The sequence below is a fragment of the Gossypium hirsutum genome, chromosome A02 (assembly GCF_007990345.1).
Source record: "Gossypium hirsutum isolate 1008001.06 chromosome A02, Gossypium_hirsutum_v2.1, whole genome shotgun sequence".
Taxonomy (NCBI): Eukaryota; Viridiplantae; Streptophyta; class Magnoliopsida; order Malvales; family Malvaceae; genus Gossypium; species Gossypium hirsutum.
The window spans coordinates 49,382,740-49,402,483 of record NC_053425.1 but is presented as its reverse complement, the minus strand read 5'-3'; the positions used below and the strand labels follow the sequence as shown (position 1 = coordinate 49,402,483).

Sequence of the window (19,744 nt, the reverse complement as noted above, 5' to 3'; positions counted from 1 at the left end):
AGATGCTTTAATAAATTTTCCAAAATAAAACTTATACGTTTAATCCTACAATAATATTGTTAAACTTTGTGAAAAAGGAGTTTTTCCTAACACGTTACTATATATTATGTTTTAAATCTAATAATACGTTTTTAAACTAAATAGTTTTACAAATCCCTACAAATATAACCTTTTTTAAAAATACCCTACTACATGCATGTATGTTTAACTAAAGTTTTCGAGGTAATTGTCTGTTAAATATTAAATTGTGAATTAGTCTTTTTGTTGATTGTTGATCAAAGTAGGACAAAAGAAGCTTGATATTAGGTTTTTATTAAATATTCCATGATTAATTGTGTGGTGTGATTGGTCGGTTGGTGTGTTTTATGGTGGCTTAAACGGAGAGTCACTTCGGTGGCTAATGTGACGTTCAAAATTCGGGTTGGACCGTCCCGAATGGGTTTAGGGCATCACATAATAGACCAGTTCACCACATTTGGTAGATATATTTCTCTGATTTATAGATCAATTAGTGAATACTATTGTGATCAAACTCAACCTTTTGGTGGACAAAAATGGTTTAGAAACTCATACATAATAGTCATGGGCATAATTGTTCCGCGTATACACCACTTATGTGGACTACCATTTCATGATTACAATATTACTGTTTACTTTTTTATACAATGTGCACTACATGCGCGCTTTTTCTCACGTACTCCCTTCCTTATGCTAGCTTCTAATCATTGCTCCGAAGAACCAACTTTTTTCCTGTATTTACATAACTGCTCCTCAGAGCATTTAACATAATCACCTTCGTATCTTCCTAACTTCCTTCATTATTCAAACACATATGTGTTACCTCACAAGACCGGGTTTGCACTAGTCACGGTTTGTAACAAAGTGTCATACTGGAGGCAAACCTTTTTATCCTATGTCTTCTTTTATCATTATACACATTATCCCTCCATTTCCTCCATACACCAATCTGGATACAGAGCTTGTGCACCAAGGAAGGTGTACTCATACCATGTATATACCAGGTTTTCTAGTTTAGTTTAATCGTATATAAAATTACATGTACTAACTCTTTGTATATGTTTCCTTAGACATGAACACTAGAAACAAAGGACAAAGCCACTTACCTAGTTGTACAATGATAAGGATTAAATGAAATAATGGAGATACCAAACACAAGGTACAAAAGAACTCACCAGAATACTTTACTTAGAGCTTTGTCCACTCTACTAGTTCCTTCCCTTTAATATTGGGACCTTCTCCCATTTCTTTAGCTAAAACAATAAAACAACTCTTTAAACATAAAAAATAACCAAAACTGTACAATACAACAAGAATCTATAGACATGCAAACAGTTTTCTAGATAGAAGTTTTCTTCATATCCAGAATTCAAAAAAAATGACCAAACCTCTCTTACAGTAGCTTCTATGTATTTGGTAAAGCTTAAAAAAGGTTTAAGAATTTAACAACAAAAACTATCACAGAAGCACTCCTGAGCTCTAGCAGCCAACATCTCCGTTTACAAACAAAAACTCTCTAGGTTTCTTCGATGTTTACAAGGTCTAATAGAGAAGATAATTAGAAATCTTCTTTCCACCATCACCCTACCCTATTTATAGGTAACTCATGTCCAAATCTCAATTAAGATTATTTTTAATAGAGAAAATGAATTAGAAATCTTCGATGTTAACACCTCTATTCTCGCATGCTTCCACTAATTAACTGTAGCCTACGAGGCTCTCCAAGTGTCCTAATTATTGACACATTACCTCCACTAGTGTGCTAGGTGACTTAAACATGTCCCACAAGCTACTACACTCAGATTCGCAACGACTCAAAAACATGGGTGGCGAACTTATTAGTGGGAACATTCGTCTAATAAGGTCCTCACCTAACCATGATCTCGCCATCACTCGGAATGGTACTCTGCAGTATTGGCGAAGTTCTACGAAGTACTCCTCCATGAAGTTACCAACCTTGTTCGGTTTAAATCTTGCAACTTAGGTGGTCTTCTATGGCGTAGTCTTCCGAACCAATCCAGTTCGCCAAACCAGGGTGTGACAGCCAGTGTGTCAGGCGGCACTGGTGGGCACTGTAGAGAACGAGTCATTTTCGTACATAAGTTTTGACTTAGGTAATTTTTGTAAATAATTAATTATTTTGGGTCAATTAGGTAAGAAGTCATTTTTTGTCAATAATGACGCTTAAATTATTAGTTTTGTCTTATTTTACCCCACAACACAATACCAACTTATAGTAGCATGACATGTCGCTTGTTTTATTGAACATCATACACTTTTATGTAAAATTAGACAAAATTGATAGTTTAGATACCACTTTTGATAAAAAAAATTAAACACCTAAGTGAGAAAATTGGTATAGATTAAGGCCAACTTTGTAGTTAAGTCTTTTGCAAAATATGAGATAAATTTATATAAACAAAAGTACAATATGATAAAATTATCATTAAACATTGTTCAATGTGTGGACCAATTCATTTAAATGAAAATATTAATATTAAATAAATAATTAAGTAATAAAATAGTTCCCTCTAATGTTTAATTACTAAGATTATTTAAATAATTAAAAGTGAAATTATTATAGATGATGAACATGAACACATAATTTTTTTTCTTTAAATTGAATCATGATAGTTAACTAAACACAACATTAAATAATTAATGCATGATATAAACATAACATAACATAAATAATTATAAAGCAACACAAAATATAAAACAAACACAATATAAATAAAATGATTAAGTGAAAATACACTTTTTGGGGTTTGAACTTGACAATGGTTCTCACATGGAGGGCTAAACTTTTTTTTTCATCCAAGTTAGTTCTTGAACTTGCAATTGTTCTCACATTAAGGGTTGAATTTCTTTTTACCTAAGTTAGTTCCTGAACTTGACAATTGTTCCCATAAGGGCTTGAACTTTTTTTTTTGTCCAAGTTAATCTTTGAACTAAACAATTATTTTCACTTTGAGACTCGAACTTTTTTTATCCAGTTTAATCCTTGATATTTCTTTAAAAGTCCTAAAGTCTAGGCTCCAATGTGGGAACTATTACCAAGTTTATAGACCAACTCATTAAGAGAGTAATTGTTAATTTTAACCCGAAAATAAACTATTAATACAAAATATATATATAGCAATTAATTTATAATATTATGTAAAAAAAAAGTGTATGAACTATTAACACAAATGCCAACTTATTGAAGTAAATACCACATGCCCCCATTTTGCCTAAAACCAAGTAATAAATATAAACCCCTACCCTGGTACTTGCATCATAATATACTGCCATTAAAATTTCATCTTCTTTCAACATGAAACTCTTGGCTTAGGTTAAGAGTGGCCAATTGCCATTTGTTAAAATGACTTTGTAAGCTAATTGAATTTAGCTTTGGAAGTTGAGGATTAAATTTATTTTTTTAAAAATTATAAATTAAGATGATTATATAAATTAACTGAATTTAGTTAAACATTTTATAAATATGAGAGTTGAGATGATGAGAAACTGATATTTTTAGAATATATTTTACTTTTAACTTAAGGATGGAAATTTATCAATTTTTGAATATTGTGACCTCAATTCATTAATCTCATCTCTTTGACAGATATAATACTGATTAACTATCAATTCAAATAAATGAGCACACCATCTCATTAAAATTTCTCAACTTGTTCTTTAATTCATTGTAGGCCAATCAGCTTAATGTCACTTAGATGATTTCAAAGAATCAAAGTCATCATCTAAATCACAAGTTGTTTATATATTTTTGGAAATGATGTGTTTTAAATTAATACTTGTTTTTAATCCAAAGGTTTATATATATTTATTAGTGATTAAAAAATAGTATATTTCTATCTTGTTTAAGCTTTAAAATTTTGTTCTATTTTGGTTTCATCGATTAGGAACTTTAGATTATTTATAATCTATATTTACTATACATTAAGCTTTTAATTGAGTTTAATGTTACGACTTAATCGAACATCAAGTCAATTAGACAATAATTAAAATATTATTATTTTAGAAAATAATTTATATTATTTTGAGAGTGATTTTATCTTTTATATTTTTATATAAAAATAAAGAATACATAATGAAATTTTAACATTTCTACATTTCAACTGTTGAAATGCTTATTTATTTTTAATAATTTTTTAGAAATGTATTGTTACATAATTATGTTTTTTTTTATCTATATTGCATAATCTAAAAGCATACATATTATTAAACAGTAACTTCAAAGAGAAGCTGGTTACTTAAATCCTTAGTGTCTAAGCTTTGTGTGATAGTGCAAAAATGAAATGGATTTGGGTGACTATATGGTTTATTGGGTTTTTACTTTTCCTTAATGCAAATTGCAAAGCCATAAAGACTCAATTATTGTCCTAAAAGAAGTAGGTTATGTCATGTTGAAAAGTGCTTTCACACTTAGTTTCAAGGGTTGGAAAGTGTTATATATGTACTATTGTGTTATCTTTTTATTATACTTTTTCTTTGTTGGTTCATTATCACTTTAAACTTTCCTACATCATTCATTAAAACCACAAATATAATGTTAAATTTAGAGCTATAAAAATTTGATTCGATAAATTTATATATAAATTCAATTAAATTTGATTTAATCATAAAAAGTTAACAATAAAATTTATCGGACTCAAATAAATAATTTACAATAGCTTGCACTTACAACAATTTAATTAAAAGAATTAAACTCAAAAACTTAAAATAATATAAATTTAAAACAATTAAAACTCAAAATAATCCAAATACAAAATAACTCAAAATATTTATTCTCAGGAGCCGTAGACACGTTTTGACAACACAAAAGTCACTTTCTACTCGTGGCTGCTTCCATTTAATATTCCCTCGCAACAAAGTAGAAACCCAATGAGTCTTTACAAGCAAAAATCAGTCTTTTTCCCTTTTAATTTTCTTATCTATTTTTAATACAAATTCAGCAAATGAGTTTGGAGATTGAGTGCAACTCGTCCAATCCTCCAATTTAGGCTATCATAAATAAAATTAAATGATTAGCTGGATGACCTATAAATAACTCTATAGTGGTAAAATTAATTACTGAAATTGAATATTTCAGTTATAATATTAAATTTTACATTTTTTTTCTTATCATTACAATAAAAACTAACTCACCCACTTAAGCTTAATTTACACTTGATACATAAATTTCAACGCGATTTTAACAGGATTCTTCAAGTCACTTGCAATTTGGATATAAATAATCAAACTCTTCATATCTCTTCAACTAAAACTCATAAAGAAACAAACAAAAGAAAAACCTCAATATCCAAAATCCAAAGCCAATCTCAAAAAACCCATCAAAAAAGAAAAAAATAACAAATCTCAATTTTCTCAACCCTTTTTCCTTGTGGAAGAGTAGGAAAAAAAAATAAAAACATGCAAGAAGACCCTCAAGCCAAGTCCTTGGAACCTATTGAAGATTATCCAAGAAGTGATATGGTGTTTGGGTGGATAAAGCCCAAACAAGATAAAAAGAGCAGCAAGTGTCTTGTTTACATTCTTGTTATTATGGTCATCCAAGGATCCATCCTCTTGGTTTTAGCCAACATTTTTTTACGTGCCCGAACACCTGATTTCGAGATCGGCTCCGTCAAAGTTAGAAACCTCAAGTATGGTAATTCATCGGTTCCATCTTTTAACTTCACACTCGTGACCCAAGTCACCGTTGAGAACACCAATTTCGGAGAGTTCAGGTTTGACAAAAGTACGGGGACTGTCTGGTGTGGGTCTGAAGTTGTGGCGCTAATGAAAATACCTAAAGGGATAGCTCAAGCTAGGGCAACTGAGAAGATGAAGGTTTCTATAAATGTGAGTTCACTCTGGTTATCTGATGCAAAGAACTTAAGGAGAAATATGAGTTATGGATTGTTAGAGTTTAAAAGCTATGTTAAATTGAGTGGAAGAGTGAATATATTGAACATTGTGAGGAGAAGAAGGAACCCTGAGATGAATTGTTTTATGAAACTTAATTTAAGAGGGAAGACTATACAGGGTTTAAAATGTGACTGATATGAATCAATGAAGACTGTTAATCTTTGTTTTATTAAATTAAAGATATATAAGCCTATACGATCATTATTTTTGTTAATAGTTAGTAATATAAAATAATTCTTTCATTTCTGATTTTGATGATTATTTTTGTATCTATTTATTTTTACAATTCGTCACTGTTTTTCTAATAATATTGTTTTCTTTTTAGACTTTTTATCCTTCTTTTTCTGGTTCTCCTTCTTGGAGTTCTTTTGCACTTCTTTCATTTCTTTGTCATTTCTTCTTCCTCTTCTTCACTTTGTTATGCACAGTGGTGGCCGGGCATGAAGCTCCGATCACTGGCGGAACCATCGTTTTTGGGACCAATCTGCTGTTTTCACGGTTTCACCCTCATGCAAACCCATGCACCGTGCACCATTCCTTTATATAAATCCCAGCAGGAGGCAACATAATATCAACACAGTCCGCTTCCTTCTTGTCTTCTGGGTGGCTGCTTGTATTTTTGCAGCTAAAGCTTCCACATTTGATGCAGATACACGTTGATTGATGGATGAAATCCATGTATACAATTGTTGAATCATCCTACCTTGAAACAATCTGCTTATGATGGGTGAAGAGAAAAATAAAATAACGATTGCTTGATTTTATCAGACACTTGAGCACCAAAAAGTTATTCTTTTGATCTTATCTTTAAGCTGCTTGATAACTTCCTAGTTTTAGCATGCAATAACCCAGGGGCGAAGCCGGGGTTGGCCCGGGCCCATAAAATGTAAAATTGTATTTTAATCCCTTTAATTTTTTTTTTAAAAAATTTAAAATTAGTAAAAGTAAAATTACACTTTAGCCTCCCCTAAAATTATAAAAATTCGATTTAATCCTTTACAAATTATAAAGATATAAACTATAAAAAATTAAAATTTCATCCGGCTCGCCCTAAAAAAAATTTCTGGCTTCGCTCCTGCAAAACCTTACCTCTTTTATATTTGAATGAGGATTTGATCTTCACTTAAATGAATAAAACATATTTAATGATTAAGTGTTTATCTTTTCAGAAAACACTAGTGAAAAAGAATTAATCACTATTACTTGCAGGAAATAACCTGAATTTGAATAAAAACAAAAAAACAACGCTCGAGCTTACAAGTTAGAATCGTACATGTATTTTGGTCGTGGTGAAATGCTCAAGTGAAGGATTGCAGGATCCGATATGGCATTGAAAAATACTCTTGGTGATTGATTTTTTAATTATGATTTTAAATCTGTTCTTTTCTAAAATAGAGGTGTTTTTGTTAGGTCGAGCTATGATATAATGTTATATATAATTGTTTAAGTGTAATCAAGCCTTAAACTTAACAATTGCTCTCATTGTTGAAATATGTATATATTTTAAATTTATTTAGATACATAAATCTTATTTAGGTAGATAAGTTTTATTCATATTATAGGAATATTTTATTTTATCTTTTAGTAGTTTATTAAAATAAGAGAATTATTTTCCCCTTATGTTTTAGTAGCTTATTAGAATAAGGGAATTATTTTCCCAATTAGGATTAGGACTTTTTTCTTTATTTAAATTCAGTTTTTTAGTTAATAATAACATAACTGTTTTATTAAATGCTCTCTTGAAAACTTTCATGGCATCTGAGCTAGGTTATCTCTAGTAGCATTATGGTTAAAACAACATTCATTGGAGATAAGAGATCCAACAATCAAACAGAGGAAGAAAGTTTTACGGTTGAAACAACTAATGAAAATTATGAGGGCCAAAGTTCTCTAGAAGGGTCTCCATTCACTAAGGAACAACTAGAGCATCTACACAAGCTTTTTCAATCACCACAATTTCAGATGAATTCTTATCATCCTTACTCATCCAATAATCCTTCTTCCTTCTTTGCCCAATCAGGTACTGATTTTTCTGTTTTTTTTAGTGCCAAGCCTTGTAAAACAAACATGTGGATCGTTGATTCTGGAGCTAGTGATCACATGACAAGTAGTCATTTTCTTTTTTCAACTTACACACCTTGTGCAAGAAACAAAAAAAAATCAAAATAGCAGATGGGTCGTTCTCGGCAATAGCCAGGAAAGGCACTGTTTATGTTTATATTCTGCTTCTATTTTTGATAAGGTTATGATTTGGCATTATAGGCTTGGGCATCCTAATTTTTACCATTTAAGATATTTGTTACATGATCTATTTAAAAATAAAAGTCATTCTTCATATCACTGTGAATTTTGTGAATTGGCTAAACATCATCAGTCATTCTTCCCACCTCAAAAATATAAAGCTTCCAAATCTTTTTCGTTAATTCATAGTGATGTTTGGGGACCTTCAAGAGTCTCAAATTTTTCAAGAAAATGTTGGTTTGTCACATTTATTGATGATCATACTCACATTTTTTGGGTGTTTTTACTAAAAGATAAGTCTGAAGTTAAAAATGTGTTTCAGCCTTTTTATGCTATGGTGAAAACACAATTTGGTGTGGGAATAGAAGTACTTCAAAGTGAAAATGGTGGGGAATTTTTTAGTGACGAATTAGGTGTTTTCTTAACCAAACATGGTATAGACCACCAAAGCTCTTATACAAATACACCATAACAAAATGGAGTTGTAGAAAGAAAAAACTGACATCTTTTAGAAGTAACTAGAACTTGATGTTCACTAGTCAGGTACCACATTATCTTTGGGGTGAAGCCTTGTTAACAACTACATATCTTATTAATAGAATGCCTAGTAAAACTTTAAACTATAGAACTCCTTTCAGTCTCTTTAAAGATAACTTTCCTAACTCTAAATTGATCACAGATTTATCCCTCTGAGTTTTTAGGTGTAGTGTTTTTGTTCATCTTCACAACCAAGGTAAACTAGATCCTAGAGCAAAAAAAAAAGAGTCTTTGTTGGCTATACTTCTAATAAAAAGGGTTACAAATATTACGATCCAATTGATAAAAAGATTATTGTTACCATGGATGTCACATTTTTTGACACGTAATCTTACTTTGATTCTAATCTTTAGGGAGGGAATTATGGTAAGGAAGAATTTATAATTGATCAAGAAAACACTAGGAATATACAACATATGGATTCTAATAATGGGGAAAGTGAATTTATGATTAACATAGAAATTAATGATGTTAATGTTGTTAATGAAAATGACTATGAAGGTGTAATGTCTGATCATGAGAATAAAGAACAAACAAATGAGTTAATTGTTTACTCAAGAAGAAATCAAAATCAAGAAAGTGGAAGCCACCAGATTCATCATTAAGAATCCGACCCGCAAGATCTTGTCAAAAGTCCAGGTAAAGATCATAATCCAACCAATGAATTTTCTGATTTAGATATTCCAATTGCTAAAAGAAAATGTGTTAGAAATGTTGTCAGATATCCCATGTCTAACTTTATGTCCTATAAAGCCTTGTATTTGACATTCTTAACCTTTGTTTCGTGTCTCGATACTATGAAAATACCCAAAAATGTGAAAGATGCTTTACAAGTTCCTGAGTGGAAGGAAAGGCTATTTTAGAGGAGATGCGCGCTCTTGAAAAAACAGGTACATGGGAAACAGTGGAATTACCTGTAAGGAAAAAAACTGTGGGCTGTAAATGGGTGTTTACAACCAAATTCAAACCGGATGGATCTTTAGATAGATACAAAGCCCAACTGGTGGCTAAAGCGTACGCTCAAACATATGGGATAGATTATTTTGAAACATTTTCTCTAGTAGCCAAATTAAATTATGTTAGAGTTTTTTATCATTGTTGTTAATCTTGATTGGTCCTTATAGTAGCTAGATGTGAAGAATGCTTTCTTAAATGGGAAACTTGAAGAAGAAGTTTACATGGATCCTCCTCCAAGTTTTGAAGAAAAATTTGGAACTCGAGTTTGTAAACTCAGGAAATATTTGTATGGTCTAAAGTGGTCTCCTCGAGCTTGGTTTGAATGGTTCACTCAAGTTGTTAAAAAACAAGGTTACTCATAAGGGCAAGCTGATCACACAATGTTCTATCGACACTCACAAAGAGGTAGAATAGCAGTTATTATAGTTTATGTCGATGATATCATTTTTACAAGAGATGATGTGGATGAAATAAGGCGTCTCAAGGAGCATCTAGCATTGGAGTTTGAGATCAAAGACTTGGGTCCTTTGAAATACTTTCTTGGAATGGAAGTTACTCGATTAAAGAAGGGTCTTGTGGTCTCTCAAAAAATATATGTGATTGATCTTTTAAAAGAGGCTGGGATGAGTGGTTGCCGCCCAACTAACACACCAATTGTTCCAAATGTAAAATTTGGAAATAAAGAAGGTCGATTAGTTGATAAAGGACAGTACCAAAGATTAGTTGGTAAGTTAATTTACTTATCACATACAAGGCCAAACATAGCTTTTGCAGTGAGCTTAGTGAGTCAATTTTTGCACTCCCCAATGGAGGAACATGAAGAAGCAGTGTTTCGACTGAAGAGTTCACCTAGAAAGGGCTTAATCTTCAAGATATCTGAACAAAAAGGAATTGAAGCTTATACAGATGCAGATTGGACAGGCTCAATAATAGATAGAAGATCTACATAAAGAAATTGTACATTTGTTTGGGGAAAACTTGTGACTGGCGAAGCAAAAAACAAAGTGTTGTAGCAAGAAGTAGTGCAGAGGCTGAGTTTAGATCAATGGCTCAAGGAATTTGTGAAATGATATGGTTAAAGAGAATTATGGAAGAGTTGAGGAAACTAATAACTTCGCCAATGAAGTTGTACTGTGATAGCAAAGCTGCCATTAGTATTGCTCACAACCTAGTCTAGCATGATAGAACTAAACATGTTAAGATTGATAGACACTTTATCAAGGAAAAGATTGAAGAAGGCCAAGTGTGCATGCAGTTTGTTCCTTCAAAACAACAGATTGCTGACATACTCACCAAAGGGCTCTCTAAGACAAACTTTGATTTTCTTGTAAGCAAGTTGGGTATGATTGATATATATGCACCAACTTGAGGGAGGGTGTTGAAATATGTATATATTTTAAATTTATTTAGGTAGATAAATCTTATTTAGGTAGATAAGTTTTATTCATATTCTAGGAATATTTTATTTTATCTTTTAGTAGTTTATTAGAATAAGAGGACTATTTCTCCCTTAATGTTTTAATAGTTTATTAGAATATGAGAATTATTGTCCCAATTAGGATTAGGACTCTTTTCTTTATTTAAATTCAGTTCTTTAGTTAATAATGACAGAACAGTTTTATTAAATGCTCTCTTGAAAACTTTTACTCATTATAGAGCTTGACAACTATTTTCACATTGATGCTTGAATTTTCTTTTTATCCAAGTTAGTTCTTGAATTTAACAATTGTTCCCACATTGAGCCTTGAATTTTAAAGTTTCAAAAAAATATCAAAGATTAACTTTAACAAAATAAAAATTCAAACCTTAATATGAGAATAATTTTTAAGTTTAAGACTTACTTTAATAAAAAAAGTCTAAGTCCCAATGTGAAAATAATTATCTAAGAATCTAAAAAAGTTGATGCCAAAATTTGGTAATAGTTATATTGTAGATGGGAAATTGAAAATACAGAAAATAAGAAATAGAGACGGACCTTTTGACAGCACAAAAGTGTTGCGATTGGATGGATGTTTGTTTTCCCTTTACAACAAAGGACATTCCTTAACCAAATATATATATATATACAAACTCAGGAAATGAGGAAGCAAAATACCATAATGTTTTTATTTATTTGTTAATTCAAAATTAGCTAATCCTTCAATTCATTAGTACACTATTATTAACTGGTAAGCTCTAAGATAAAAGAAAAATTAAAAATTGACTGTATACTATATGTATTTGATTTGAAGTCCCAAAATGACAGCCGGTGTTAAACCAAGACTCACTCACCCACTTAACCTTCATACATACATTTCAACACTATTTCAACACGCTTCTTCAACTCCCCTGCATTTGCTTTCATATATATATATAATCAAAATCTCATAGGGAAAACAAACCGATATAACCCCCCAAGAAACACAAAAATGCAGGAAGATCCTCAAGCCAAGTCAAAGCCACCCATTAGAGATCATCCAAGAAGCGACATGGAGTTTGGGGGCATTAAACCCAAAGCGTTCCAACGAGATGAAAAGAGCAGCAAATGTCTTGTTTACATTCTGGTTATCATGGTCATCCAGGGATCGATCCTTTTGGTATTCGCAAGCTATTTTTTACGTGCCCGAACTCCTGGTTTCGAGATCGGATCCGTCGAAGTTAGAAATCTCAAGTATGGTAATTCATCGGCTCCATCATTTAACTTCACGCTCGTGACCCAAGTCACCGTTGAGAACACCAATTTCGGAGATTTCAGGTTTGATAACAGTACGGGGAGTGTTTGGTGTGGGTCTGAAGTTGTGGGGCTAATGAAAATACCTAAAGGGAGAGCTCAAGCTAGGGCAAGTGAGATGATGAAGGTTTCTACACAAGTGAGCTCAGTCAGGTTATCTGATGCAAACAACTTAGCCAGTAACATGAGCTATGGATTGTTAGAGCTTAAAAGCTATGTTAAATTGAGTGGAAAAGTGACTATAATGAATATTATGAAGAGAAGAAGGAACCCTGAGATGAATTGCTTTATGAAACTTAATTTAACAGGGAACACCATACAGCGTTTAAAATGCGACTGAAATGAATGAAGGGTCTTTATTTTGGTTTTTGCATACTTGTAACTGTTTCATTATTATAAGAACACAATTTTTGTTAATGGTTGGAAATATAAAATAATTCTTTGATTCATGAATGATATTATTACCAATGTTACTGTTCATGTGTGAATTTGGTAAGATTTTAATATATTGTATATGCCTTGAATGAATGAAAGTGAAGGCTCAGTTGGCCATCCATGTTTGCATTCAATTTCCTTTTTCACAAAATGAGGGAAGACTATGTTGGAAGAGATGTAGAATAACTTTTTTCCCCATAAAATTTATTATTAGTAATTTTAAATTTGTTGAAGAGTTATTTTTTTAGAAAAAATCTTTAAAGTATCTTTTATTCATTAATAAGTGGAACTCTCAATCATTGAATGTATTATTCCTGTATTAAGATTTTCTTTTCCACATTCTCTAATATTATAAAATATATTATATGCATAAGAATTATAAGATATATTAACAAAAATTGTGAATATTAGAAATATGAAATAATTCTTTGTTTATGTAGCTCAAAATATGGCACCATACTTGCAACTACGTTGCCTAAGTCTTTTAGGATGGCTGTTCAAGTCCCCACACGTCTAGGTGACTAATACCAGGTCCTATAATGACACTTTTTTCTTACAATTAATTTGTAGATTGTATTCTAGAGACTTCTCTTGAAAGAATTGATACTACCCAATAGAAGCCCCTTTGTGTTGTTCTTCAGGGTACCTTATTTCAGCATTGCAAATGGGGCCAATTTCAGCAGCATGATTCGGAGCAGATGAGTGTGGTAAAAGGAAAATTCTGATCACTGAAAATATGCTTCTTTTACAAGGCAATGGGTTTAACTTTAGGTCTACTAGTTACTTTCCTTAACATATATGAAAATTTGAAGACATCACATTACTTGGATTGTGAGATTTTTACTCTACAAGCTGAGTCAGCCGACCTGGAAACGTAAAAGGAATGAAATATAAAAACAAAATAACAGCTTAGGACCGAAGGCATAAGTGAATGCGCCGCGTATCACAACAATAGTATAATCTATATTTCCTTTATCGACACATGGATTTCACAGGGTTAAATTTCAATTTTGACCTTTCTATTTTACTTGAATTTGAAATTTAATCCTTATAGGCTAATTTGGCTCATATATTTTCATAATTTTATTAGTCAATATAAATAGTTAATATAGTTAACTTTTCAATTAGAAAGTTACGTGGTTATGTATAATTTGAACACCTAAAGCTCTTAAAAATTGACTCATTTTCTGGGTTTGTCTTACTTCTTTTGACATTATAAGATAATTGTCAAATCTCAATTTCAATCACTATACTATGTTGAAACTTAGATTGAATTCATATATTTTAATTTTTGACTTAATTTAATTTCTCTACTTTTATAATGACACTGGTTAGTCTAAATAGTTAATATTGTAAATTATTTCAATTGCAACATAGAAGTCATTTATTTAAGAACACTAAACCAACAAAAAAATTATTCTATCATAATGAGTTTGAATGGCTATTTGTAAGAAAAAAATTCACATAAGCATTTTCAATTTAATTTTTTTTAGTTACATAACTACCAAGCGAATTCTTTTTTTCTTTTTAAATGTCACGCCGATAAATTTAATTAAAGAGTTTTAACAGTGGTAACAACTAAATTTGGACTTTTAAATTTGAAAAGTAGAAGAACTAAATTACTGAAAATGAAATAAGAATACTAAATTTCAAATGTATAAAGTGTATAAAAACTTAAATCTTATTTTAACCTTCAAAATTTTTATTCTATAATTTAACACAAAAAAGGTGAATCCAAGGTCAAACGTGGAAACCATTTTAGTAATGTATTAAAAACAATATTAGAAAGGTTAATTAATATTTCAGTATACGTATTTGAATTATTTTTTCAAATATGATATTTATATTTACTTTGTATCAATTTAGTATTAATTATTATTTTTATTACACTTGGGAATAGAATTTCTTTTATAAAATTTAAGATAAAAATGTTATTATAGAGAACTAATTTAATAAAAGAGTGTAATTCATATTTTATTATTGTTACGATTATAGATGAAAATTTGTTATTAAAGGTAAAAATAAAGCATAAAAAATTAATTTTACAATATACTTAGCTATTATAATAAAATGTTATAGGGAATAACTATTATAGAAAAGGTTAATTGTATTATAGAAATGAGTGATTTCTATTTAATAAGATTCTAAATTAACGATTAGAAGTACTCATGGGTCGGGTCACATCTAAGCATAATATTAACAAACTTTATATTTGTCGAAGCTTGGCCCGAAATATGAGTTTAAATTTTGCCCAAACCCACTCATATTTGTAAAAAATTAACTTGAGCCCATTTTAGATCCGCCCATATTATTTTTTACTTTTTTTTAAAAAAATATTTATATCATTTTATTTTAATATTTAATATATTTATTTTATTTTATTTATTGAGTTTTTTTATATAGTCAGCTTAACATCATCTTAATATTTACATTAGAGTAGTATTATATATTTAGTATAAGTTTATTTTTTTTAATGTGCTATAAATTACATAGTATATAATAACATAATATAAAATATTATAAACTTAAAAACGAGTCAAGCAGAGCTAAGTTTTAAATGTTCAAGTTCGAGCCTAGGCTTTACTTTTTTATCTAAACCATCTCAAATTTTGAAAAGACCTTTAGACCTGAACGAATAACTCGATCCATAAATAATTCTAGTAATAATATCACAGCTCTCACCAAAAACGAATACTCAAAAGTAGTCATCTTATATATGGACACTTTTGGCAGTCTAGTTGTATTAGGTCCGGTAGAAATTAAGGTTTAGAGTTAGTTTAGATTTTGGGCTTGGGTTTTATTTATTAGGGATTGGGTTAGGCTTTGGGTTAGATAAACTTAAAGTTTTATTTAAATTATATATCTTTTAAATTTTGTAATATAAACATTATATTTAAATAATATATATTTAGGTTGGGTGGAGTCCAAGTTTAAAAATTTCTACTTAAGACTCAACTTTAAATAGTAAAACAAATTTATACTTTTTGCTCAATTCTAATTTTCAGGTTTTGTATTTTTATTCAATTCTTCTTATATTTTGAACAAATATTTAAGTTTAGACAAATAACACGATCTTCAAACAGCTCTATATTACATATATTCATGTTTTTCACAAATTTTATTTTTTCATATTAATGTCATCTTTAACCTTTTTTTATAATTTGCTCAAGTTGAAATAGAACCGAGATTACATTAATCCTTATATTATAATTTATTAATTAAAATAATTAACATTTCCTTTGATTATTCTTATTTTCTCACTTTTAATTAATACTTGCACTAAATTTCTTCGTTTATTTTGAAATGACTAAATTGCTTCTTACGTTATAGTACAACTCATGGTTTACTTTCTTTATTTTAGGAATAATTAAAATGCTCCTCACCCTATATTACAGAACCTCGTAGGAATTTACTCCTATATATGATGCGGAAACTTTTAAGATTTTAAATTATAATAGGAGGTTGTAAGTATGAGAGCTTAGGCTGGATTTTAGGTAGTTTTATTTACCATCTTCAATTATAAAAAAAATGTTAATTAAGAAAAATGTTAACCATATGTAATCTTCAACATTTACACATTTTATCAAGTTAATTATAATTTTAAATAATTAAATAAATTTAATCTTCTATATTTATAAATTTTATCAATTTAATCCTCAAACACATCTTAATGAAAAACGGCCATCATAAACTTAACTCTAGATTTGATGGCTTTGAGTTACTTGTGCTTGTTAAAATTATTTTATTTACTGTTCCTCTAAAGGTAAAACCTAATGCATCAAATCCCATAATTTTACTATGGAGAACTTAACATGCTTCTCTCTTAAGCACAGCACACTAAGTTTTGGAAGTAAAAACCATACTGGGAGCGAATTTAGAAATTCTTTTAAGAAGTGTTAAAATTGAATTATAAATATTTGAGATGTCAAAATATAATTTTATCATATATTAGTTTATGATTTTATCATTTTTTTTAGGCGGACTAAACATTTTTTTTTCCTTCTAAAGGTCAAACTACAATTTTACCATATATAATTTATAATTTAATAAATTTTAAGAGAATGAATTGCAATTTTCTATTTTTAATAGTACCAAACCCTTGCCTATGTTGGAAATTATAGATTGCAAATTAATTATTCACGAGCACTATTCAAATTAAAAGTGATGATTTATCATCTTGCAAATTAATTATTCATAAGCACTAATCAAATTAAAAGTGATGATTTATCATCCAATGAATACATTTCCATTGGACATGTTTCTTTCAAGAAATGTCCAAAATTAAGGGTTGTGGCTCTTTAAAATAGTATTCATTGAGTAAATATAAATAAAAGGATTATGGTGCTCACAAATTACATTACAATCAATTCAATTTCAGAAATTAAAATAAGAGTTAGGGAATTCCTTGATTTTGCTAATCAAAGGAAATTCAAAATTTTGTTGTATTCCAAGAGGACCTTTGTCTTAACCCTCTAACAATTTTGTGTGGGGGCAAATAGTTCTCTTTGGAAAGCATCACCTGCGCCTCGAAGTCTATTATTTTTTTCCTTCTAAGTCTCCGATTTTATAGTCTCCACTCAAATTATCGAACAGTCAAAAAGAACTATTTGAAGATGGTGGCGGAGGCTACCACAACATTCAAAGTGATGAACCAAGAGTTTCTAAAACTTGATCGATTTGATGGTTCAAACTTCAATCATTGGAAGGACAAGGTGTTGTTCCTTCTTATTGTTTTAAATGTGGCGTACATTATGGATTCAAACCTACAACCCGTGAAGGATCCTGCCCCCAATACAAATCTTGAAGAAATTGCGAAAGTGGCCGAACTCAAGAAGAAGCATGAAGAAGAAAATTTCACATGTCGAGGACACATTTTCAACACTTTGTCTAATCAATTGTATGATCTCTACATGTCGATGGAATCCTCAGTTGAAATATGGAAAGCTTTTGAAGAGAAATACAACATCGAGCGATAAAGAACTGATAAATTTTTAAAGATGAAGTATTTCGAATTCAAAATGCTTGATAGTATCCCAATCATGGATCAAGTCCATGAATTACAAGTCCTTGTAAGTACGCTTCGTGACTTGAAAGTTGTTATTCCAAAATTGTTACAAGTCGAGGCTATCATCTCGAAGTTGCCCTCATCTTGGAAAATTATCGAAAGAAACTTCTGCATATGGAAGAGGACTTCATTATGGAGAAAATACTTAGGCATTTGTGTATTGAAGAGGAAACTCAGAAGCGTGATGTGGTGTATCTTCCCCAAAGTTCTAAAGTGAACCATCTGAGCGAGTCTAAGAACTCTCGAAATGGTAAGCGAAAAGCCACATCCGAGACTAAGGACGTACAAGACAAGAAGAAAAAATCTCGCAATTGTTATAATTACAATAAGAAATGACACTATATTAAGGATTGCAAACTTCTCAAAAAGAAGAAAGATGCCACAACTTCTAAAGCCAATTTGGTGGAGGACATAGATTTAGTGGCCATAGTTACGGAAGGGATCGAGAGTTTGGAGATTAGTATGATTATTGAACTCAACATAGCCATGACTGATAAGTCCTGTAATTGGTGGCTCAACTTTAAACCTATTGTCCATGTGTGTAATGACCGACAATAATTCAAGAGTTATGAACTAGTGGCAAACTGTGAAGTGCTTATGGGTAACTATCAATTAGTTAATGTGCTAGGTCAAGGGACGGTGGAACTCAACGTCACATCTGGGAAGAAATTGACTTTGACCAATTTGTTGCATGTTCTTGATGTAAGAGAATTTAGTACCCGCGAGTATTCGGTGTAAAAAGGGGTTCAAGATTATTTTGGAATCCAATAAATTTGTCTTGCTTAAGGGTGATAAATATGTAGGAAAAGGATATTGTAAACAGAGTATGTTCAAGTTGAGCATTGATATGAATAAAGTTAATTCTTCTGCTTATATTGTTAAATAGTATCTTTTGTGGCATATGAGAATAAGCATCTGTTAGAGTTTCATGAAGAAATTCTATATGTAAGGTGACCAATTGGACATTAGAGACCAATTCGAATAAATTGCAAAACTTTTGTATGAAATTGCTTTGGAATATTAATTAGAGATCCTTAAAGAGTAATTTACCCAATTTCTAAGTTTTTGGACAAAAATGGGCATGGATGAAAAATTTTGGAAGTTTAGTAAGGAAGAACATTTTGGTCATTTGGTAAATAAACTAAATAAAAATAGAAAAATCAAGCTAAAATCAGCTCATTTTCTTCTCCATGCTATCAAAATTCTAAGGGTCTCCATAGCTATGGTTTTTTTAACATTTCAAGCTTGATAATAAGTCAATCCTAGCCCCGTTTTTAATGTTCTTCGTATTTTTGAGATCCTCGTAACATGCTCTTTCTATTTCTACCCATATCTCATGCTAGGGTTCATGTTTAGAAAATTACCCATGCATGAGATGTTTTTGTTTTGATGATTTATGAAGGAATATGAGAGTTTAAAGGATGGTAAATAACTTTTACTAAGTGTTTTTTCATGGAAATGGCTTAAAGGACTAAATTGTAAAAGTTGAGAAAATGGGTGGAAAAATATAGAATGAAGGGAAAACATGGGCTGTTATAAGTGTGAATAAAATTTGGCTAGGCCTGGGTACCCAAGGAATTACATGCATTTCATTATACGAGCCTTAGGACTAAATTGTAAATAGTGAAAGGTTAGGGGCAAAATGGTCATTTTTCTCGAGGGTGAGTTTTAATCCTAAAATGAAAAATGTGATGTATTAATAGTCTAATTTTATTGATATATACCCCAAGGAACCAATTTCGGAGGTCGACTGTGGAAAACAAAAGGTTTCGGAATAACCGAGACACGAATCCGAAACGACTACCAAGTAAGTTCGTATAACCCGAAGTAAACTCTTAATATACTTAAAAATGCATGTTCTTGAATGT

The 19,744-nt window shown here is 30.5% G+C and overlaps 2 protein-coding genes across 2 annotated transcripts; both read left to right on the top strand.

Moving 5' to 3' along the window:
• Positions 1 to 5,272: 5,272 nt before the first annotated feature.
• Positions 5,273 to 6,695, top strand: LOC107938273 (late embryogenesis abundant protein At1g64065). The gene is made up of 2 exons (XM_016871371.2): positions 5,273 to 5,865; positions 6,360 to 6,695. Exons 1-2 carry the CDS (start codon positions 5,434 to 5,436, stop codon positions 6,498 to 6,500), a joined length of 573 nt encoding a protein of 190 aa, XP_016726860.1. The 5' UTR covers positions 5,273 to 5,433; the 3' UTR covers positions 6,501 to 6,695.
• Positions 6,696 to 12,074: 5,379 nt separating this feature from the next.
• Positions 12,075 to 12,716, top strand: LOC107938276 (late embryogenesis abundant protein At1g64065). Its single transcript, XM_016871373.2, has one exon. It carries the CDS (start codon positions 12,075 to 12,077, stop codon positions 12,714 to 12,716), a length of 642 nt encoding a protein of 213 aa, XP_016726862.1.
• The last annotated feature ends 7,028 nt before the right edge of the window (positions 12,717 to 19,744 follow it).

Coding starts and splice junctions, on each gene's coding strand:
- LOC107938276 (XM_016871373.2), top strand. CDS start 12,075: ATGCAGGAAGATCCTCAAGCCAAGTCAAAGCCACCCATTAGAGATCAT.
- LOC107938273 (XM_016871371.2), top strand. CDS start 5,434: ATGCAAGAAGACCCTCAAGCCAAGTCCTTGGAACCTATTGAAGATTAT. Junction 5,866..6,359: donor AGATGAAGGTTTCTATAAAT/GTGAGTTCACTC, acceptor TGTTATGCACAG/TGGTGGCCGGGCATGAAGCT.